The sequence below is a fragment of the Sinohyriopsis cumingii genome, chromosome 3 (genome assembly GCF_028554795.1).
Source record: "Sinohyriopsis cumingii isolate HCF-2022 chromosome 3, ASM2855479v2, whole genome shotgun sequence".
Lineage (NCBI taxonomy): Eukaryota > Metazoa > Mollusca > Bivalvia > Unionida > Unionidae > Sinohyriopsis > Sinohyriopsis cumingii.
In genome coordinates, this window is record NC_142963.1 from 40,307,983 (window position 1) to 40,334,364 (window position 26,382).

The 26,382-nt window shown below is 33.1% G+C and overlaps 1 protein-coding gene across 1 annotated transcript in view; it reads right to left on the minus strand.

Moving 5' to 3' along the window:
• Positions 1-26,382, minus strand: part of LOC149802746 (receptor-type guanylate cyclase Gyc76C-like) — a 409,761-nt gene that overhangs the window by 74,251 nt on the left and 309,128 nt on the right. Inside the window, exon 5 of the mRNA XM_089951308.1 lies at positions 19,410-19,713. Within this exon, the coding sequence (XP_089807434.1) occupies positions 19,410-19,713 (304 nt within the window). The remainder of the gene's footprint in view (positions 1-19,409; positions 19,714-26,382) is intronic.

A 26,382-nucleotide genomic window follows, 5' to 3' on the forward strand; every position in this document is an offset into this window, starting at 1 on the left:
ATCAAATTTCACTTTAACAAAACCGAATCCTTTGTGTTTCGAGTATGTACATAATTGTTACAAATATTAATCATTTCGCATTAACATTATTTTTTTATTGACCTTTCAAGACAAACTTTAAATCGTTTAGTTATGCCTCGAATTTTCCTTGTTCATTCTATTATATTCTAGGAGATTGTAACTGGAATGTTGTTTTTATTTTAGTGTTGCAAACAAATTGATTTAGGAACTTATTATCTTATTCTTCATTCTGTGTAAAATTAAAATTGAACTTACTTTTCATGTGATTGTTCTTCAGCCCCATTTTTAGAGTTTCATTCCACACACGAAAGAAACGCTTTTATGATTGTTTTCTCTCGCTGGTCTCGTTTCTCCGTTATGATAAAATATTTGCTTTAATCAGATTAAAAGACTGTTGGTAATATTTCGAGAATTCTACAGTTCGATTTACCACGTGGAATGCGGAATGCTTTCACCTCATTTGTAACATCTGATGGTACTCAAAGATAAACTACGTACATTGAAACATTGTGTTTCATTAACGTTTAGTACGTTTCATGTTGAAACAAATAAACTGACCAGATACTAAACATATTGTCGTCAGCAAAAGTTATAACGTTTTTGCTAAAATTGTATTGCCTTTCGTTTGTAAATGTCTGATTTGAAGCATTCAATCTGTCCGATATTGGTGAAATTGAAGTTGTGATTTCATCTAAGATAATATTAAAATACAGGTACCCATCTACATTATTGCGTCAATAATTTTTTTAAGGCATACTAGTTAAACATACTTATCCTTTATGATAACTGGGTTAATATAAGTTAGAGGTGGCTCTTTAAAAGTTTGAGAGACCAAATTTTCGAAGTTATTTAATGTTTTCGATACAATTTTTGTCCACTAGTTTTCAGCCGTTACACGAATTATAATATCCTGTGTATATTGACATCACATGAATTCCACCATTTTTCATTATCCTTTTCAAACTTTGCAGAAGTCGTCTAGTTTATCATACAATGAAAACTCATCGTAACATATTATCTGTATAATATCCCTTTTAGCTTGTCTAGTTCACAGAAAACTGAGTAACCTAATATCATTTTTATAATTTACAGAATATATGTTGAAAAAGTAGATAAATGTCCTTTCGCAAAATACAATTACATTTTAAAATCCTAATTGTCTGGCCTATTTTATAATATGAAGTTCCAGATGTATTATTGTTTAATTTAACCTAAATAAATAATCTTGACGGTCTGAATATTCTTTCTTCTCTGCTTATTTCTACTGCTGGTACGACACTATGGTTCTAAACTAAGCAACAGAAAAGATTCAAAAGCAACATGTTTTGCAAGCTTGAAACTATTTATGGCCATAAAATACAAAACTGAGAAGTTAAAATAGTTGCAGTATCTTGAATGAAATTCTAAACAGTCCTAAATATGTTATCAAAATTTCAAATTGTCGATTAATCCAAATGAGTTCTAGTGGTATCCCAAATGAAGTTCACTCTACTGTGATTTTGTGCCCATCGTCTTGATGTATCACAATGTTATGATCCAAAATGTCTTTCAATGATTCACAGTAATTTCAATACAGTTACTAAATCTGAGTAATACAAATTCTAATGGGCAAATTGATTAAAAAAATTAATTCTCCCAAATAGTCACAATTTTATTGCCTCTCTAAAACTGATGTTACTGCCTCGGATAACTAATTTTCAGTAAAGCGACTCTGATATGGAAAACTAAGACGCTAAACAGAAACGGATGATCATTTATTTATATAACAAACTAAGCTTGTCCGTAAGGTCAAATACTTTAACAGCCAGCAATTCATGAACTTGGTCAGCCTGGTTTTTCATGAAAACCCTCAACCTGAAGTCAACTCACCTCAGCATGTTTACTTTAATTAGCACAGTTTCACAATCTTGAAACTACCCACTATTTTTAAAAATGACCTCATCTTAATATAGTTACCATCGATCAAGAAGAAAATTAGATTTTTTTATATGTTATTTACTAAAATGTTCAATATTTACGAAATGATCCATACAAACATAACTTGAAATTAACACACACATTCATATATATATATATATATATATATATATATATATATATATATATATATATATATATATATATATATATATATATATATATATATATATATATATATATATATATATATATATAACTCTGCGGTCATGTCTAGTAACCTGTGATACATTTTATTATATCAATCGATTATCTTTGGCATCTTCCCACTTTCAGGTCTTCTTTTACTGCAAATTATATAGACACTTTGTTCGTTAGTGCTCTGTTGAACGAAGGCTACAATTACATTTAAAGAACGTATCTAAATGTCCATGTTTTCTGTCTCAAACTCCATAATATTGCCAATATAAACTTGTTCCACATGATAGCACTGTGCCGTTTTCAGTTTTTCTTCCTTAAAGATAATTTCAAAAACAATATAATATATTGATATTTTTTGCTGTGTTTTCCGAAGACTATAAATTGATTAAATCTGTCTGAAATTTGTCGTCTGCGTAATTGACATAACCCTTCTTGTAAGGAAAAATGCATTTGCATTCCAATGTAATATGTCGGGTGATTGCTGAGTCAGCCATGTATTAAATTCACTATATTTGATCTTGTCTTTTTATATAAATCGATTTCCTTTTATACATATTTGATATGAATTTCATTTTCTTTTAATTTCATCAGTTTAAAAGGCTATAAAATGCTCCCTTGTTTGAAAAGCAGTGAAACAAATTATCGATATAAAACTGAAATCTGTTGCTTTTAAAGTTTTAAGAAGTTGATATATTATATAGGTTTATGGACCTATTGAAACTATTCACAAAAAGGGACCATTTATGTGCGCATCTCAAGTCTACAACGATATTTTACAGTGTTTAAAAAAAGGATCGGAGTTTGCAAATTTATATCAGTGACAGTAAAATCGAAAATTGCAGTACAAACAATCTTACTACTATTGTGCTGAAAACAAGAAAAATAAATAATTCAGTGCTAAAAAGAATAAATGTAACTTTGGCACGAATATCTGTGTAAAATCTATCGGGGCCAGTTTAACCCTGACGATTTTACAAAAACGTTTTACAAATGACAAGGTCATTTCATGAAATATCAAATAAATATTTTCAGCTAGAAAGAACTAAATTTGACTTAGATGGTTTAATCGAACTGCATTGAAGGGACAATGAAAAATTTGTAATTGTTGGAATAAACGAACGTCGAGTTGACTAATTATTGTCATCTGAATACAGATTATTATAAATACCAGATTGATATCCCACGCCTTCTGACCAATAGTTTATTATTTTAGCTTAAATGTTCCTGAGTTTTAAAAATCGACATTCAGTTAACAACACTATAATAAGCACACTGTAAACTGAAAACAGTAACGTATCCATTACGATCCGGTGAAGGAAAACAAATAATATTAAATGGCATTATACGATACCGTCAGTGACCACAGCTCCGTTCCACACTTTACAGTGTAGAGAACAAACGTACTTAAATGGCATGAAATCAACGGTTGAGTGAATTTACCGAAGTAAACTTTGCTTCATTAATTGATTGATTGCTTGACTACTTTTACCAAAGTAAGCTCTGCATGATTAAATAAGATTATTCATCGCCTGGCCTCCTTCTACCAAAGTAATCTCTTTGTAATCAAATGGTATCGTTCATCGCTTAACTACTTTAGCCAAATTAATCTATGTGTGATTAAAAGAGTCTATGTTGGGGCTTGGACCGAGACAATGGAATCTCAGTCGTGGGGTTATATTATTTGTTTCCCCACTCTACATAGTTTTGTGTTTGCACAAATAATGTAACCCTACGATTGGAATATCATTGTCCTGACAGAAGCACCAACATAGGCTATTTTTCTCACTCAGTTTTTCCCAGATAAAGTAAAATAACTTTGCACCCTTCCAATTTAGTTAACAAATTGAAAACACACTATTCATCGGTACTATTATTGATTCTCATTCTTTATAAAGATCATCAGGTGTTTTAAAATACTTTTTTTGGTTGAAAATCTGAATATTTATATAAGTAAAATCTAACTATATATGCTGCGCTTAGGAAAAGGAAACAATTCTAGAAAGAGTCATAATTGTTATGTCTTGGAAGTATAGCACAATGAGCCTCTCGCTACAAGGTTTTGTGTTTCCAAACACTGCGCATTAAGAGAATGTCTTAATGGGATCACCTGACGGCCCCAAGTACACACGTTTTGCGCATGCGAAAAAAGAAACACCAAAATCATTAAATATTGTTACTGTATTCTCACAGTTAATCGATGCATGTCATATGAAACTGACAATAAATAATTATTATATTTTATACAGTTAAATTTAACTAACATCAGATACAATTTGGAAACAATTCTATGGTAGGCAGCCCTACGACACTGTGCAGTACAATATGCTGGGTACAGTTCTAGAAAGGTCTGTATTAACATCAGGAAATATCTAATTCATGACTTTCTTGGAAATTTATATGTTCAACTGTGAAGATTGTAGGTTTTCGACGAAGTTAGAAGAAGCCAGTTTGGCAATAACCAATTTCTAGCTTTTGTTATGAATCTGTTGTTGTTGTTGTTGGATTTTATAACAACTTCGTATGCCATATTGGAAGACATCAATAGTTTCATTTTAAATGTATCTCTTAGCGCGTGGACGCCATGATTGAGAAGAAAGGTCTGAGGTAAATATACTGAGATAGTAAAAGGAAGTAAAGCCAAACAGGCAGATTTGTCTGCGGCAAGGGTGAGAATGTATGATATTATGCCGCATCTTAAATGAGTATAGCCCTAGCTATTCAAGACAAGTAGCCCTGAACACTTATACGTTATGTAAAGGCGGTTACATAATTTTCACATCAATGTATGTGTTGCAGATTTACATAAATATGCTAACTTTCTCTATTAGTCCACCGAAAAGATTGGAATTTACACTAATACGGTCAAAATCATTGCACTGCTACCTTGAGCTTCATGTTTTCTAAAATAGGTCTTACCACAATTTCCTTGCAACCATCAGGCATGTATTAAGATATCTATCCAAAGAGGGAATGGCGATTCAAATCCTTGAAGAAACATTTATACTGATGATTTGGAAATAATTAGAAACCTTTAGATCCCCAGACAACGCTATACTGTTCAGTGATATATGAGATGTAAAATTGACATATTGTTATATACAAGCTTTTCGGAACCACAATGCTGACAAGGCTAGTATCTTGTTTTACCCTTTTCAGTTATCAGCTGACCTCTCAACACTGCATGCATATTATTTTATTGTTGTAATTTATTACACTCATATAATTTCATTTTAATGGTTCAAATAGTTGAAGAGTAGTTCGATAGAGATCGCTCTTTGACTGTTATTAATTAACTTTTGTATTTTCCATGGCTCTCACTATTAATTTGCATATTAGTGTCGGTTCGGCTAGGGCAGGTTATCGTTAATTTATTTGTTTCACAGGACACGATGCGTTCAATCACAGTAACTCCAGTTCCTACGGTTACATACAAGAAGAAAAAATTAATAAGTGATATGAATTACATAAATTCTGCAGATTCATTAAGAGAATATTGATCGTCCGAACAACTTCTGATAGATCGATTGATCAGTTTGTACATAATGTTTACATATTACATTTTGGTAGCAAGGTATCTTGTATTTGTTCAACTGATCCGTTATATATTATGGCCGTCTTTGCAAAAACTTTACATATTTTTAAAATTGTTTCTTCGTAAAAGAACACTAAAAATCATTTGACAAGCTTTGACAGAATGTATTCTATCGTATTAACTTTTATACCAATGCCACTGATCAAATATCAACAGTGTCTAACATATAAAAAACTTTAACTGTTATCATCTAATATCGGCATAGTTTAAACAAATCTTCATAAAGAATCAAAGTCTTTGCTATTTGTTGAAACCACACCGATTCGCGATCAAATATGACCTCTTTTGCTTAAACAGAAAAACCGTTAAACGGCTATTTCTAAACTAACACCAACCATAATTGATCACATTTGACATATAAGGACATTAGATTGATCGCTTTTTAGATTTATAAAAATGATGCCTCTCGGACACCATGGATGACTACTTTTACTAAAATGGGGTGAAAAAAACGTTTAAAATTATCATTTGACAAGCTAAACAACAAAATTTGGAAGATATCATTTTGACACAAAGTGCTTTTTAATTTGTACAAATGATGTAGATACTCTATCATATACGGAAACCATTACTAAAACAAGAAAAAACATAAAATGAACAAAACCTGCAAACAGTCGATACATTTGACCTAGTCGAAAATAAACGATCTTGAAGTAAACGACTTGCAAGGTTTGTACTAATGATGGTAATATAAAATAAAAATGACAGAAGGAACAAAAATTTATATAAAAAAATTAAAATAAAATAGAATAAATACAAAAGCCTTAAGCATTATCTTTTTAAAACCCATTGGACAGAACAGTAACAATTTTGCCGCAACCAGATTATGTAACTTGTGTTAAAATCAGACTATTACGCCATCAATTACGGCCAATGTTACGAAAAATATAAAACCTTGATAAGATTCTTTAAAACAGGGCAACTGACCATAACGTGACCCAATATGTCCAAACATAATTAGCCACTGTTATGCTACACTGATGTTATACTTATCGATAGAACATTGTGTTCAGCACCGCAAATTATAGTGTCCAGACCTTAACCATTTTGACAACGCCATTGATTATCGTACACACAATTGTCCTAGTAGCAACTGGTGGACCTGTTTATGATGTAATAATAGTGAATCTGCAAGACGTTGCACAAGCTGTTGTCATCTCACTGGTGTTTATGGCACTTTCATGAATCCATTTAAGATTCGGCATTGACGTTTGATAAACATTTACAGAGAAACAAACAACACTTGTATAAAAAGAGAATACAGGTATATATATATATATATATATATATATATATATATATATATATATATATATATATATATATACAGAGGGAGAGAGAGAATCCATGATACTTAAATTACCATGTTCTCCGTTTAAAGAGGAGTGTTCGAATCGAGGTAAATGATGTGGATGTGAAAGATCTTAGGAATATTCCCTATTCATGTATGTACCAGTGTTCAAATAGATATCACAGCTATGCTTGCAAGGGTAGGCAAAACAAAAAACCTCTTCCGGTTCGTTACAATGAAGAAGTGTAATAACAAATATATTTTTGAGATTACAGTAGATGCAGCACGCATAACACCTTAAAAAATTAGAGTAATTACCAAACTTATTATTCAGTACAAAATAGACAAGAAACTAAAAGCTTTATCAGACGAAAGGATCATATTACGTGATGAATAAAATTTGAAACAGTGGTGGATTATTTATTTTCTAACCACTTCTTTTGGAGCACAACGCAAACGGTTTTCTTATCTCTGTCTCTGAAGTGATTGGAATTTACTGGACCTGTAACACAAAAATCTGTCTCGTATATGCTGGTCGAAAGGACCGTTTCATCATAAGTCACATTATGTTTGATTCATTGTTATAACTTATGAACGTGATTAAAAATGTACGGGAATGATCAACATGACAATAAAATAACACATTGTTGTATTCATGTCAAATCAGATGATATTCCTAATTAGAAACTTGGCATAGGTTTATTTGTCATGAAAGACCTCTACACCTGATATCCGGAATACCAGTTAAACAACGTTTTAGTGCTCTTTCCAATTTATTGTACGTGTAATTAGGTCAGTAGGTTTTTATTCCATATTCTGTCATATACACTTCATCTTGCCCATATTGTACAAGAGTATCATCATCATTAAACAGGCATTTCTTTGTGATGCATTATTTGGAAACATACACTTCCCCGGTAATAAAAGAGTGTAGCTTATGGTAGAGCAGTATATCATGAAGCAATGGCTGATCCATAGTTTCTGTTGATCGTGGACACTACATGTCTTTACAGATATATTGTCAGAAATGCTCACTTATCAATATTACAATATTCGTGTATGATACAAAACTAATGCCAACAACGAATAAAGTAATTCAGAGCAAACGAGAGAGAATGTGGATATACAGATATTTAGAGAGATTATTATTATTATTATTAAACAAATTACCGTCAATAATTTCATTGATTATACAAAAGATCCTAAACTATATTTTAAATGAATACTAGTATTTCACTGTAAAAGACTGACACCTAATACTATGCATTATACATGCATGTGCATACATTACGTTGCTCAGCAATATATATTGTGCCCGTATTCAGTTTACCAATAGTAACAACTTTGAAATATAGTTGGAGGTAATAGTTTAAATGATTATCTAGGGTATTTCCATTATGTATGGTCACGTGTGTGTGTGTGTATGACAGAAAGAGAGATACGATCAGATTGGTATACATTGATTCAATGTATAAATTAAAAAGTTCTCTTCTAATTTATTCAAAGCGTTTGCGTTACTAATGTTACTGATTCATATTATTTTCTATTATAAAAGTGATTTCCAATGAGTATATCCGAATCACTATTCATATTTTGGAGAGAAATTGTCCGAAAAAGCTGATCTTCCAATTCACACACACACACACACACACATACACACACACACACATATATATATATATATATATATATATATATATATATATATATATATATATATATATATATATATATATATATATATATGGTAATTTGTGGACATGTCGTCTCATAAAATTATCAAGATCTTCTGATATCCTTTCTGTGGGATGCCTGTTACCGGAGACTATAGGTCTGCAGGGGTTTCCATGTTTGTGGATTTTGGATAGAAGATAAAATCTACCTGCATTTGGTTTTCTGGGCTTACGTTGTTTCTCGTTTGCTTGTCTATGTGCCCATTTTGGTATGCTTCGTCAATAATATTTGTGATGGTTTTTGCATATTCTAGTGTTGGATCATGGTCTAATTTTTGGCAGAACCTAACGTCAGTTAGTTGTATACTTGCTTCACTGAATCAGATGTAGTCTTCCTTAATCATAACAAACACAGCAGAACCCTTATCTGCACGCTTAATTATGATGTTTGTTCTGCTTTTCAGTGTGTGTATGACATCTGTTTTTTCTACTGTCAAATTAGAGTATCTGTTAGCATGGCTGATGTGCCTTGAAGTGTCGTATTCAAATGAGCTGATAAAGGCTTCAAGATAAGGAACTGAACTTGTATTTTTTTTGGGTGGGGTCCAATTACTTTTTTTTAATATGGGTTGTCCCAACTTATATTTTCCTCTGATTTATTTATTGGCTGCAATGCGAAATGGGTCTTGTGTCTTAATCGGTGGCTAAACTCTTCGGTGTCCTTTTTCATCTTCCCATCGTCATGTGTCTTTGGATGGGAACAGAAACTCAAACCCTTCAATCAATGTTTTATTTCTGTCTCCGTAATTTCTAACTTCAAGATACTGACAACTGAGGTAGTGACATATGAATTTTATTTTGCTATAGATTGCTTACTAGTCTTTCGTTTATGGCGATTTTTCTTCTTTCGTTTGATTTTAGAAGAAATTTCGTCAACTGAAATTTCTTGACAACAGTGATTTGGTTGTAGATCATGACTTTTAATTTTTCTTTTTCTAACTTTGTATAATTTTGCGGAGAGTCGTGTTTGATCTTTATTTAATTTAGAGTAAAACGTTTGCAATTGCTCTTCCGTGGAAACTGAATTCAGTTTCTATTTTAATGCTTCGATGGTTGCTGATCTGACTGATATTATATTTTCATCAAGATGGGCTGTACGTTTGATGGACGCATCGTGGATTATTTTATTCCATCTCTTGCTGAATCTGTTTGAGCTCTTGCCAATAATTTGTGGCTTAAAATGAACACGAAGACCTTTAGTGACTGAGTTTTTTTCAAGAAAATGATGAAAAAGAGGGCGATGATGCTTTAGACGAAGTAAGCAATTAGTTTCATTGCGAAAAGTTTTGAGTGTTTTCTGTATAGGTTGAGACATCGACTCCATTCTACTAGATGAGGCAATTATCTACATACCAGAAGGAAAAAATGGAACGTATACACTAACGCGATACAAAATACAGACCTGAAAGGATGTTAGATCATACCAAAGATAGATCGTGCCATACGAGGTTGATACTATAAAGAGTACAAATCATAACAATCCTTTCAAGTGCACTAGATCCAGCAAGGAATCACGTGTGTCAAGGATGTCATTTATCTCATCACATGTAAGATTTGTAGTATTCAGTATGTCGGAGAAACTGGCAAGCTACACAAAATTATCAAACTTCATACGTCTGATTGGATGACAAAGAAGCTGTACAGAAGCCCGGTCGCAGAATACTTCTCCCTGGCCACACTTTCAGTGATATAACACTAATTGCAATTGTTCACAACCCCAACTGGAGTTCCAAAACCAAAAAGGAAAAATAATCTTACTGGATACGCCGCCTTAGAACATTGAAACCAAGCGGTTTAAACCAAGAAGACTAGACAAAGACAATCATGCACAAATGCAATTATCTTTTGCAGCCGACACATTTTTTAAAAATAATTCTCTACATATGCTTAAAAGCCTATGACTACTATAACAATGAAATATTCGGGATGTACTTTGCGCTACATAAATTTACACAAAATAACAGAAGTCGTTATGGTTCATCAATTTCTACAATTATTTTCAAGTATCAGCAACAAGCTGAAATAAACTAGTTGAAACATAATAAAGTTAAAAGTTTTAATCCCTGTAGAAACATTCATGTAAAGTTTCGTAAACATAACCTTTTTCCCTGTTTTATTTGTTTGTCTTGTCTATGTTTTGTATTTTCCTTTTAAAAAGACTCATTAAAGAATCGAACGCTCTCAGGCTACTTAGATACTAGTTTCGCACTGGTCGATGTTAATTTATTACATTTGTCTTAATCAATCCTTGACACACGTGATCCCTTGCTGGATCCAATGACTTCGCCATATGATTTGTATTATATATATATATATATATATATATATATATATATATATATATATATGTGTGTGTGTGTGTGTGTGTGTGTGTGTGTACGTGGGGGGGGGGTGCGTGTGTGTGTAAAGAAATGTTATGCCCAATAAGGTTTATTAAGTTTACCTAGTTGCAAGTTACTATATTTCATGCATAGAATGGACGCCACTCATTTATATTATCAATGCGTTATTTGTAGTTGATCTTATAAATGAAACCTACAGAGGTTTCAATGTTTGCTTCCGCGTAATGATATAAAAAATCTTTTGTTGAAGAAGATAATCAGATCTCAACACGTTAAAGAATGTGTACTATCTTCCAGTTTTAACCGAAGCCAAATAATGTTCTTCACTACGAACGTCCCGATACATCCCAAATTTCTGAAGTTATCAGAACATCCGAGAAATCCGAAGTTTATTGACCAAAATTCATTTCTTGTTCATGTCATGCAAAACTATTTCAAATGAAGTAGGAATCAATATATGCCTTTCTGATTTTTAAAAGACTTAGATTTGTATCCCTAGCGCACACGAAAGTGTTTAGCAAATTATGGAAAACACATGATTTGGTTAATTAATACAACATCTGACACAAGTTCAACCCTTATTATTAGATATATCAACTCATATCATAGTTGTTCCTTATCACTTAAGTTAAACAAAACAAATGCATTTTTTTACACTTATTTATGAAATGTTATCAGATTATGAAATACAAGTATATTATTAGTAATACACATTCCAGTCCTACGACCAAGCCGAGTCTCAATATATACGTTATAGATATCTACCCAAGATTTTCAGCTGATGTTAGACCACTTGAAAATATTATATATAATGTGCTTAAAAGTGTTATACCTAATTCTGTATCTCGTGCATATTTACTTTTTTCATCGATATCGACGATACCCGATTATTACTGACAATTCCTCCATAATAATGCCCTTATTAAACATAACATCAAAAGACGTGCACAGGAATGGTAAAACGCACCACCACCCCCAAAACGAATCCGCTGATGTAAACGATGAAAAATGTATGAATGAATTCATCAGCTCGGGCGCTTTTAATTTAATTTTTAATTGTTTGATAGTCTGAAATATATAGCTGATCCAAATTTATTCAAGAAACATATTTTAGAGTATTTATCCACAAAACTCTATACGCACATCCTCATCATTGCGGTCACCGACACATTTGAAATATTTAGCAAATTCATTTTGGTTTAATGTTGATCTTGAAGAATTACAAAGGCTTTTAGAATATTGTGAATATATAGGAAGCTGAAGAACAAAGTTTTTTTATTAATAAATAGATCATCGTTGCATCAGCTTAAAGAAATCGTCATCCTCATCTACCCACTTTCTTAGTCTCATTGTCGAATTATTAAAATTCCAGTCTGCATTCACTATTTGTTATGCTGTACATATACATCTAAGCATTTAGAAAGAGCATACCCAGGGCTACATGAAGGATATGTCGAAGTGTATATGGTGTTAACATATCGTCATGATGTCGGATTTTCGCTCTGGTGAGTTGTAATGGAGTAGATGGAGACATCGAGTACTACGACTCAGATCTGGGGCGTATTTTGGTAAGCCGTCAACAAAAGATGATCTCGTCTTGCACACACATTCTGAGCTTCAAATCATTCTTTAGTATATCAAAAACAGCCGAAGATTGAATGCTCTTGATTACAAAAATAAATTCCATTGTGTCCTAATCAGTTGTTCCCTATGTAACAACCGCTTCCCGCTCATCAATCGCAGAAACGATCTTCCAGAATGCGGTTAATCTTCCATGGATTCACGACCATCTTTAACACGATAAAACAAGCTAAAAACTATAGAGTTTTTTGACAGAGAATACAAGATGTAGAGTTTATTTGACAGAGGATAAAAGCTGTATTCTTTATTTTAGTCGGCAATTACATCAGCCATAAGGTATCCGAAGGGCCTACGAACATTACAATATGCTCTATTCACTTTAGCAGAATTGTTCTCCTTTTTGGCCTTGCACAGATACAGATAATTACCCATAAATGTGTGTGTGTGTGTGTGTGTGTGTGTGTGTGTGTGTGTCTAGATCGGTGCTGATTTATTAACAGGTTCGAAAAAGATTTATACAGAAGATTAAAAACTTGTAAAACAACCTAGAAAGCAAATCTTTCAGTAAGGTCCAATATTATTTTTTAGTGTTACTGACCTTGTTTTGATTCATCTTTCTTATTATTGCCTCTACTAAGTTTTTATGTCAGTTTTCTAGTATTTGTACAGACTCAACTGGTATCATAACCGGCTGCCCTCACATTCGTTACAACAAAAATCAGGCTACTGAATACAAACTCTTTTCTTTGTCCATTAATTGTTTTGTCAGACTGGATCTTTACCTGTTTTAAATCACTAGGAACATAAGAGCTACATTAATCGGTAACACTGCTATAATTATTCGTCAAAATTCTTGATCAATTATTGCCGATGTACGTACATTACTCAATCTAATGAAGTACAGGACGTCTATATAGTTTTTGTTTAAGTGTTAATATTTTGTCGCATGTGCATACAGAGATGCCAGTGATTGCGCCCTGAGTTTAGCTATTTGCCAATTTTATTTACTATACTTATAAAGAAAATAAATGATAAAATCAGTCCGCGTAGACTAAAACATCGTTAAATGAATAAATAAACAGAAGGAAGAAAAGTTTTATATTTTCTTGTTTTCGGACGAGACAGAGAATATGTTCTACATAATTCAATATCAAATTACATCCATATCCCTTTCTATATATTTATCGGATCCAACTATTAAGCTTTAGTTGCGTTTTTATTTCTGATACAAAAGTCATTTGCTAGGCTTTAACAAAGTAGATGAAACGCCGGATGCATAATAGTAGGTATTTATCTATTTTCTGGGACAAATCATAAGGACTTTGCATGATATCTTAATCAAACTGTTCTCTAGAAACAGCTGCCTCCACTGAAACATGTCTATAAAAGACATCCATAGTTTACAAAATTTTCCTTTTAGACCGCATATTAACTTTGTATTTGTATGCTAAACGTGTACATGAATGCTTTTGAATGTAAGATTTGGGGATTACAAAAGCTGCACTTGTACATCTACTACTTTGCCTGACTTAAACTGAATTGTAACACATGTTCTTGAATATTATCTATCTATCTATCTATCTATCTATCTATCTATCTATCTATCTACCTATCTATCTATCTATCTATCTATCTAGCTAGCTAGCTAGCTAGCTAGCTAGTTAGCTTATGTGTGTATAGCAAACAACACACTTTCTTGAGAGAACAAATAGGAAAACAAAATAGTTATTATAGGTAAGCAAGGAATCAGGATATATAAGTAAGTAAGGAAGTAGGATATATATATATATATATATATATATATATATATATATATATATATAGTACTGAGCAGGTACAAAGAAGAGTTGATAGACATGAAAATAAACAATGAAAGGGTTTGGTCCGCTCTAGTGCAAAAAATGCGTCATGAAGAAGTAGAAGCTACAAAGTATTCTGTTCCCCTAACCAAATAAATTATTGTCGCAAAATCATGACAAAAAAAAATCATGTCAGGGACGATGAGTCAGAGACGGCAACTCAGAATGAAATATTTCAAGAAACTAGGGAATATTTTGAAAATTGAAAAAATTTCAGGAAAGTATATTCAATGAATTTAATAATATGAATGCTGATATACCAAAAGCAGCGAACATATATATATATATATATATATATATATATATATATATATATATATATATATATATATGATGACAAAGAATCACAAATTATAAGTAGTGAAAACTATCTGATCTCACTCTTTAAGCAATAATCAAACTGGCTTGGTATAAAGTGGATATATTGAGGAAAGTATTAGAACCGTGCATAATTTACTCCTTCACATTGAAAACCACAAACAGTTATGAGTTTCTTGTTATGAATTGACTGTGAAAAGGACTTTAATTTAGTCGCCCCTTTCCATGTAGCAAAAGTGCATTAACGTCATGTTCAAATTCAGAAACTGTGCTATTAACTAGACATCAACTTAGTATACCAATTTGTTATAAGAAATAGTTTCGTCCTACTGAGTTTTACATAGAAAGAGGCTGAAGGAAAGGAATTCACCTTGTCTCAATATATGTTTTACCTGGCGCAGAGAAGATATACTGGCATATATGAAGATATGTAGTCCAAATATTAAATGATTAACGATGCGAAAAGAGACGATTCTATGTCTCAATATGCAGTTGATACAGTTTTATTTTGGATGCGAATAATCAATATTTTAAGTCGCACTTGCAGTTCTATTTTACAACTGAAAATGGTTCGGCACTAATTGTCAGTGCTGATACAATTATGCTTCTCTGGTTTGGTAGTAGAGTTGAAAGCGACTATATATGTTATCCAAGTTATCAGATATATTAGGAACAGTGATATACGTTACTATGTATAACATGTTCAACTTGGCTCGAAACTGTCGCAGAATTGAACAGTGAAAAAAGTTAGGAATATTAAACATTTATTCAATCAATGGTCAAAAGGATTTCTTATACCAGTTCTTAAAAAAGCATTATCTAAAAATATCATCTACTTCTAACTCAACCGTCGCCAACAAAGAAATAAGATAATGTTTTTTAAAGTGAGCTTGAATACGTCAAATAATAAATCAAAAGAGCAAAAGTATTTATGAATAATTACAATTTGGAAGGATAGAAAATCAGTGATGAATTCGTATTAGCAGAATTTCAAATATTGCTTGGATTATACGATTTACAATTACAGCTATAAACAAATTAGAACCTGTTTTACATGCATGATTACAAAATACCAAACACTTCCAGTTGCATGGAGTAGACTATCTGATTAAGGTTCTTAATAGTTTTTGGAGATATGTGATATGTGTCCTATTCATGGACAAATTTGTTTAGTACTTTTTATGTTGATAAACCTGTTGCTATTTCAGGGCCGTGTGTCACAATTATATTAGTAGCAGAAGATGCAAATTTGCTCGCTATAATAATTGGTTTCAACATGTAACTGGGAGACCAAACAACTTACTGGATGTTATTGGACAATTGTTTAGTATAAATCACCTTCATCTTTTTGTTTCGATTCAAGCTAATGGTATAGTATAACAAGGAGTAATATAGCCAATAATTGAATATCAAACAAGAGTCGGTACTAGGCTAGCAGAAAAACTGTTATATCTTAGCATTTATTCTAAACTACTTTACGTTTTAGGATATAAATAGGGATGCAAAATAAAATTCTCATAATTTATCATGAATGGAGATTTCTTCTGCTAGATAGAAGTGGCACAGCGAATCGCATATATAATGATGATTGGCAATATAGTACAGAGTAAAAACATGTCTGCACATTAGGTGGTGTCACAAAAAGGTGCTACACAGAATCATCACTCAAATATGGTTTTATTTTAAATTGTGCTGATAAAGGTAATATGTGCGCAATTCCGTAATCAAAATGTCATCTCTTCCTTTTTCGGTGGGGTGGGGGTTATTTTGTATATTTAATTCAGTAGGTTCGAGTCTCGGATTCGGCCAATGTGGATATGTGAGAAAGCTTGCCAGTAGCTTCTCGAGGGTCGGTGGTTCTTTCTTGGGTTTTGCCGGGTTCTTCCTCCACCATTAATACTGGCCGCCATGTATAGCCTATCGTGTGCTGAAAAATGGCGTTAAACCCAACAACAACAACAACAACATATTTAATTTAATTGTTTGTTTGTTAGTTTTAATTTTGTTTGTTTCATTTCATGCTATTGCAAAGTAGCATTGTATTCTGGACTTGAGCATGTCAAAAGCTGAGTTCATTTCTGCTTGACATGATTGACTTTTTATATTGAATTTTATTTTTAAAAAAAACTAATAATAGCTTCATTACTGTTTATGTGTATGGACTTATTATCAGGATGTTTACTTAGGTAAACTAGAAAAAGTGAATATGTTGATTTGGGTCAGGGTTTTGGAGTTTCCTAAGTGAATTTTACATGCTATTGTGTAGTAAGTAAACAAGGTTCATTAGATCATTCTAGAAGGTTATTTTCTATTAGGTAAAAGTTATTTTTTAGAAAATGTTAATTGTGACCTGAGGTAAAGCAGAGAACTATATATATTGTAATTGTTAGAATTTTACCATTCGTGCTTTAATATCTGGCACCTTCAAGTTATATTATGTTGTTACCAGTTCGAGCTAAATTTTATTTTCTTGAAGTTATTGAATCCATGTGATCATTTTCTCTGGAAATACAAAAATGCTCTGATAAAATTCTTATATAAAGCCTTTCACTGGAATTTATACTGAATTCAAACCTGGAATTATATTATTGTGACTCAACAAAAGACTGTTGACACATCAGCACTCCATAAGCTATAACAGACACGTCATCGCGTTCAGTTTCGGATCTTTTCGAAAATTGTACTGAGTTTTATTCAGGAATTTATATTATTTGGAATTGTGCCTGTAATTCTTGGATTATTTTGGGATTTATTTCGCAAAACCTTAAGATTGTTTTTTCATTTTCACTTTGTATTCTAAGGAAAAAAATTATTTGTTAAATTTTACAAAGCTTGTTGTCTTTCACTCTTTTGTGTTACTTATTTAAGAGCATAAAACAATTATTTGTTAAATTGTACAAAACTTGTTATTTTCATTTTTTTCTGTTACTTATATAAGAGCATGGACTCCTAACAGGGTGAAACATAATTACGAGGTTTTGTGCAGAGTTTATGTGATTGATTACTAATGCATCTTCTCACAATAAACAAAAGTAAATAAAATAAATCGGATCATCTTTCCATCCTACTTTGACAAATATGTTGTTTTTAATTTTGTGATGGCCATTTGAACTCATTTTGCCTGACTCGCAGATGGACTATCGGCTCCAGAAATTATGGTCCATTTGTCTTGCAGGATTTCGATTTATTCATAGTCTATGTGCTCTGACAGAGTGTACAATATATTTCGTTAAAGGAAACATTAGTCCATCCATCAGTTACAAAAGGAAAGCTAACATTTGCTTTTTAAACTTAATTAAGCGTCTGTATTTATTTATTAGTAAGAAGAGAGTAATCTTTTCTAACTCAAACTAATATTTAAATAACCTGTAAATCAGACCTTTAGATGCGTTAGTTTTAGAATTTGATAATCGTTTAACTGACACAAAACGTTGATTACTCTATTTGTAGCAAACCCCGACATCAAATAACGATATTACTTCAAAGTTCCATTTATTGTCACAGGCATTATCATACAAAAATATCTGCGTAAACGAGAATAATATGAATAAACACTTTTTCTTCATGACGATTAACTAATCTAACCCAATTTCGTATTATACGACTTTCGGTGTAAATGACTCCGAGCATCTGTACAATTTCACCGTGTACCATCTCTGGGGAGGTAGTGTACAGATTTTGACACTGAGTATTCTTCTAAGAAAGGATGATCCGTTTTCATCAATATCAGATCTAACGAATTCCCCAAACTTCAAAACATATGTACAAACTGGTGGAATGGTCTGACTGAGCAGTTTCAGCTGACAATCGTAAAGAAAAAGCAAATTGTACATATTCATTTAATATATTATCAGTTGAACTAGAATTAACGATTTTTAGTGTTTCTTGAGCTCTAACTGGATCCCTCAGACATGAATTGTCGACAACATCCGCCACTGGCACCGTTTCTGGCAATATTCGGTCATCACTAACACACAGTACAAACTGAATCAATGTTCACCCAATTTCGATAGGGATCTAAAACTAATGGGGAATCCATGTTACCTTTTCAGTGATATTTATAACGTGTTGATAAAATCTTCCAGTCCTATGACATATTATAGAATGTGGGCGACAAAAGTCTTGAATGCATGACCGTGGGCAATATACAAATTGTGCTGGGCAAACGGGGAAGAAAGCGAAAATTAGCAAAATAAAATAAACGTAAATTTGTCATACACTGATAGTATAAATTCTTGAAAATTGTTGGAACAAATGGGCATTTATTTTGAGCAAAAGATCAAAGAAACATTGCCAGACGTTTTATAAAAGGATATAATTGGGCCTGAAATTCTGCATTTTCTGGTTGTAATTAAAATAGATATAATAATTATATCACTAAAAGACTACAAGTCAAGGACCATAATAATACATTTTAATGCATGTGTGTCACCTCACTTAATTGACCTTGAATAATTGGCTATCGTACATGTCCAAATCTTGATTTGTGCAATATTACATACAGTTAACCACTGGGTTGCTAACAGACTGAAAAGTAACAAACATTAACGTTACCTCTTGTGTCCACAAAAGTACGCTCGACTATTCCAGGAAAAGGGTTTCCAGTAGTAAGCGGAAGATGGGGTTCCTTAAACGTTTCCACATCATTAATAGTCAAGTTGTGTCCCACTGCAAGTTCCTGCAGTTTTTTCGCAATCACCTGGAAATTGTGCGCATCACCAGCTACTAAGGTGAATTTTAGCCATTTGTAATGTAACAAAACAGACACTATTGGTTTGGCAACTTGTGTTGCCGGGGGAAAAGTCCGTGCGAAGGTAGGAAACTGGTCCTTCTTGGAAACTTCGAAGTCGGCACATTTCTGAAATGTAAAAGAATAAGAACTATTCTCCATATATAATTCCATATATGATCTTAGTATGACTAACTCTGCATAAGGGACGAGTACAGTTGGAACACCGCGTGGATGTTCTAAAAAGAAAAGAAACAATCTCCATCTCATATATACAGAGTGACACAGCATTAAAAAGGAGAATAGCTGAGAACTAAAAAATGCGCTAAGCAAAATAGTACCTTGTCAATAGCATGTTGATTACTTTATGGAATTATTTGCACCACTTAGTTCTATTGGGGGTTAATGCTCTAAAACAAAAGCAGCAAAAACCATGAACAATTTGGCTAGAAAATATATTAACTCAGTCGAGTTACCTGTACTGAACGTTATAATTGCATGTGATTGTATACATGTCGTCATTTGGTAATAAAAAATGCTAATCCGAACTCTGTGTAATAAAACACGTTAAGAACAAAAGACATTAAGACCGTTCATGCACAAATTTAGGCGGTTGGTGAAATGAAAACGTTTTCCTATGGTTAGTCTTAGTTAAACTGGTGAAAATATGAATCACAAATGGAATCAAATTTAGTTACAATCATACACACGCATACTATTTTTCGTTAAAGTATGAAGACATACTTGTTTGCTACGTACTAGGTTTTGTGAATTTCGAGTTTCTTGCTAACCGAAATTTAAAGATTAAGTAATTGAGGATCGATCTGCAAGCTTGAGCATACAATTAAAGCACATAAAAAATACATTTTTCTCCAAAATCTTGAATTTAGTAATTTATAGAAGCATGCAGAAAGATACTATAAATTTGAGATGCACAATGATTTGCATTCCCAGACACACATACAACGTACTAATGAATTTCATGATGGACTAGTAAGTGCTGAAAGTTATCAGACCGTCACAGTCTGATGGCCAATAATGTATCGTGGTTATACATTGACAGCAAAGTTATCAACCATAAGGACTTTGAAGAAATATAAACAGCGTGTTTCATAGAAATAAATAAAAATGGCCCATCAGTCGGAATACTTAATCCCATTATTTAACAGTCTAGACAACAATTGATAGTCATAATGGGTCTTAAGATGTGTCTGGTTAGATTCCAAATGGTGCGGCACTTGCCAATGTAGTCTTTGCTTTGTTCAGTAATTTTGCGAGAAATATGTATCACAAGGAAGCTGGATCAGAGAAAATGTAACGTTAATGTCATTAATAATGTACTTGAGACCAGTGGTCGGAAATGTTTCACTATGTCATTTCCGCTAAGATTGCAGGATGCAATCTCCCTATTCTACACAAAATAATACGATGATGAGACAAGGTGGCACGTTCACTTTATCGTTATGCTGTGAATGGAACAAAAATAATGTGAAGCAGTTTACACTAGGACAATACACTCATTATATTCTGAAAGAAAAAATAAAGAGAAACACATTGTCGAAAGGCATTTTAAGCGTACAATTCAATGATTTTGTGAGGAAAGAAGAATTTTAAATATTGACAAATATATTTGTTTTACAATTGGAGACCCAGAGCGACTATTTTATAACTGATAGATGTTGAGTGGATTTATTTACGCAAAATATTCCAGCTATGAAATGCCTATATAGTAGGAATCATTAATCCGGATATGTTGATGCATCCCGGACAATGTGCGTATGAAACATGCATTACGATAAAATGCAAACTATGACATTTGTATTGCTATTTCCTTCGGATGGAGTTGGAAAGGTGCGACATATTTTAATTAATAATAACCTTGCACTTAACACAAACATCGGTCTTAATGATGGCTTCAGAAATACTTTTATAAGGAGATGGTTTGAGTCCTGAATCCCAAAACGTAGTACAATCCTGAGGATATCACGAAATGACGTCTCACATAGCTACAGGTCTGAACTTTTAAAACGTTTTCCTCCAAAAGACGTGTCAATGATGGAATGAAGATAAGAATAAAATAGTGTATCAAAGACTTAAACCGATCCAGATTGTACAGTCTGAATATATATATATATATATATATATATATATATATATATATATATATATATATATATATATATATATATATATATAATTATACATTTGATAACTTTGCTAAACACCAATGGTACAGTAACATAAACCAACGAATCGTGTGGACATAAGAAAATGAATTGACAACCATAGCGACCTTTACTTTGTTTTTTTTTTCCTGTGCAACAACCTCTTCGCGCTTTGTAATTGATCGATAAATTATCAACGTGGTTATGAAAAACAATAAAACAAAATCATTTTAGTCTGCTTCCAGGCTAGATATTAAAGCTAGCACAAAAAGAAATATAACCCGATATCAGATTGCATCAGCGGGCCATAAAAAGCAAATACAACTAGATATCAGGTTGTGTACTAAACCTAATAACGGTCAATTGAGGCGTAATTTAGTGCGTGTTAACGGCTAATGTGACTAACACCAAGGGTTGGATATATAGTCTGGACAGGAACAAATTTGACTGTCTTAGCTACTCACTTTTGTACTCAAAACCCGATGTGGTGGCCTTAGCTACTCACTCATTTACCTCAAAACCTGTTGTGGCTGCCTTAGCTACTCACTTTTGTGCTCCAAACCCGATATGGCTGCCTTAGCTACTCACTCATGTACCTCGAAACCTGGCGTGGCTGCCTTAGCTACTCACTCATTTACCTCAAATCCGATATAGCTGCCTTAGCTACTCACTCATTTACCTCGAAACCCGATGTGGCTGCATTAGCTACTAATTCATTTACCTCAAAACCCGATGTGGCTGTCTTAGCTACTCACTCATTTATCTCGATACCCGAAACCCGAAATGGCTGCCTTAGCTACTCACTCGTGTACCTCAAAACCCGAAACCCGATGGGGCTGCCTTAGCTACTCACTCATTTATCTCAAAACCCCATGTGGCTGCCTTAGCTACTCACTCATGTACCTCTAAACCTGATGTGGTGGCCTTAGGTACTCACTCATTTACCTCAAAACCCAATGTGGCTGCCTTAGCTACTCTCTTTTGTACTGCAAACCCGATGTGGCTGCTTTAGCTATTCACTCCTTTACCTCGAAACCCGATGTGGTCGCCTTAGTTACTCATTCATTTACCTGAAAACCCAATGCGGCTGCCTTAGCTACTCACTCATTTACCTCAAAACTAGATGTGGTTGCATTAGCTACTCACTTCTTTTGCTCAAAATCCGATGTGGCTGCCTTAGCTACTCACTCATTTACATCTAAACCAGACGTGGTGGCCTTAGCTACTCACTCATTTACCTCAAAACCAGATGTGGCTTCCTTAGCTACTCACTTTTGTACTCCAAACCCGATGTAGATGCCATAGCTACTCACTCCTTTACCCCGAAACCCGATGTGGCTGCCTTAGCTACTCATTCATTTACTTCAAAACCCGATGCGGCTGCCTTAGCTACTCATTCATTTACTTCAAAACCCGATGTAGCTGCATTAGCTACTCACTTTTTTACTCAAAGCCCAATGTGGCTGCCTTAGAAACTCACTCATTTACCTCAAATCCCGATGTGGTGGTCTTAGCTACTCACCCCCTTACCTCTAAGCCTGATGTGGGTGCCTTAGCTACTCACTTTTGTACTCCAAACCCGATGTGGCTGCCTTAGCTACTCACTCGTTTACCTAGAAACCCGAAACCCGATGTGGTTGACTTAGCTACTCACTCGTTTACCTCAAAACCCGAAACCCGATGTGGCTGCCTTAGGTACTCACTCATTTACCTCAGAACCCGATATGTCTGTCTTAGCTGCTCACTCATTTACCTCGAAACCCGAAACCCGAAATGGCTGCTTTAGATACTTACTCAAAACCCGAAAAACCCGATTTGGTTTGCTTAGCTACTCACTCACTTGCCTCAGAACCTAATATGACAAGGCTGATGCTTATACATAATACTCTTTCCAGGCTGTATACGCCGATTAATTTTCTCTAAAACGTGAGATACTGGAGATTGTCACACGGACGGCTTTGCAAGATCTTCAGTGTTTAACAGGATCCGAAAGTAAGAAGAAGATTCTGCCATTAATAAAAAATATATATTCTTTTCAAGAGTATGATTTGACGTGGAGATATGCAGTAAAATATTCACAAATAAAACATGCTGCATTACTACAATACAAAACGAAACGTCTGTCTAATTAAAATTACAATGCATGGATGAATTTATTTTTTAGCGTATTCACCGAATCCACAGACAACTATTGTTTTACTGAGGAAAATGGTGAATAAACTTTCTGTGGAACATTCTATGTTTGCTTGATTGTAGCCCAAAATAAAACAACAGTAAATATTATGGATTTGAACCTGCAGAGTCTTTGCCAGCATCGTTTATTTAGATTACGTAAACTTTATGAACGATGCTCCTCCTTTAGATAACGTAAACATTATTGGTGTTGCTTCTTTAGATGGCGTAAACTTTATAAAGGATAATCCTTTAGGTGGTGTACACTGTATAAACGATGCTCCTTAAGATAACAAACTTTACAAACGATTCTTATTTAGATGAAGTAAACTTTATAAACAATGCTTTTTTAGATCACATAAACTGTATAAACGATGCTTAATTAGATGACGTAAACTTAATAAACGATGCTACTTTAGATGACATAAACGTAATAAATGATAAACGTTAAACAGCTCTCATTTACATCAAAATAATCTCTGTATAGAGTCAAAAGAAAATAGGATGAATTTTCTGATCCCGTAATACATACAGCGACCTTTCATAGCATAAACGTTAAACAGCTCTCATTTACGTCAAAATAATCTTTGCATAGAGTCAAAAGAAAATAGGAAGAATTTTCTGATCCCGTAATACATACAGCGACCTTTCATAGCATTATTATAAAAGAAAAATATTTCTCGAACGTGTATTCGAAAACACAATTAAAATTGTTGCGCCACCAGAATAGGATCTATTCATGTAGCAAACATAATAATTCTGCAAGCATAAAATATATCATTTGTCACAGATTTGGTTTATGTGAAATTTGCCTCTTTCACGTTTGACGCATATTACAATTAATTGTAGCTTTGGGTCATATTCAAGTCATTGCAAGTTCCAAAAAATGGCAACCAGATATGCTGTTGTAAGCAGTATTTTTAAAAACAAATGCCTCAGTATCCCGCTGGATAAGTGATGAATCTTAATATACATGAAAGCCCAAAATACATCAAGAAATAAATTGTCATTAACAGTGGCCACGATGGATCTTGAACTTATTCATTCACAACAGAGAGTAAACCTCATAGAGAACCTACTTGCAAAATCAGTATATCTCATTATCTTTTGGTGATGAGATGATATGAAATTAACGATTGCAAAAAATTACTGATATTAGTTATAAAACGTGACACGCGCTTTCATCTGTTCCTTTTATGTCTTTTTCAAACCATTAAAGGCTGCCATGGAATGGCTTTAATTTATTGAAGTCTCATTTATGCTTTAAATTGATGACAATACGCCTAACACAGATTTTGTGATGGAGAAGAGTGATGAAAGATGTCTTTTGAAAATAATATTTAAATTTAGAAAAATCATATCATTTATCTAGATTTATGTTCCGTGAATAATACACTAAAAGTATGCTATGAAATGAATCAGCTTCATACAAACAGTTCTACAAAATTTCATAAATGATTACGTGTATCCATTATTTGACTGCTAGAGAATTCAGCGAGTACTTGAAACTGAACTTACTCATTTCCACTGAGTCTAGATTGAATAGCAAACAGTGCATCCGCACTTACGGTATAAAGTAATATAAGATGACAAATAATATATATGATGCGGTTACTACTTTCTTCAATAATGATAACAACAACAACAACAACACCAATAATAATAATAATAATAATAATAATAACTATAACATAGATAATATATCAATAGGGACTACTCTTCTTATCATAATTATGAATCAGTACATGAACACAAATACGCATTAACAATACTAATGACGATAGAATGATGATTGCAGATACAAGAATGATCCACTTACTTCTAGATCAATTTTTTGCATACATAACTACTAGAGCAATGTTCCTCTAAAACGTACCGCGATACGTACAACGGTATACCGCAATTATATTAGGGACCAAACATTCAATGTTCTGGGGCAGGGGCCTTACACTTTTTTTTTTTTTGGGGGGGGGGGGTAATTTACACTTGTCAATAAATAGAAAAATATATTGCTCTTATTTATAGGCAAGAAAACACCATATTTTGTCCATGATATAATTTGACAACAATATTAGTTATATTCTGATAAAAGAAAAGAAAAGAAAATGTTTCAGATCGAGAAAACAAATCACTACCCTCACCACCAGAAAATTAAATGGACAGTACTTAATACTACATGAGTTTGCTATGTGTTTGATAATTGTTGTACAAACTGCAATCTAAAATCTGTAGCTAAATATTTCCCTTTCACTCTGTCTCTCTGTATTTATTAACAAAGAAGCTTCACGTATTCTTGTCAGTGCAGTTGGATGTAGGAATTCACATATTTATTCAATTGTAAACTTCCCATATTTAGGACTTTTTCTTTGCAGATTGTGTTAGTTTGCCACCAGTAAGTTAACAGTGTATTAAACACAAGAATTACATGAGTGGAGTGCATTCGTTTCACGAAGCTTCAGTC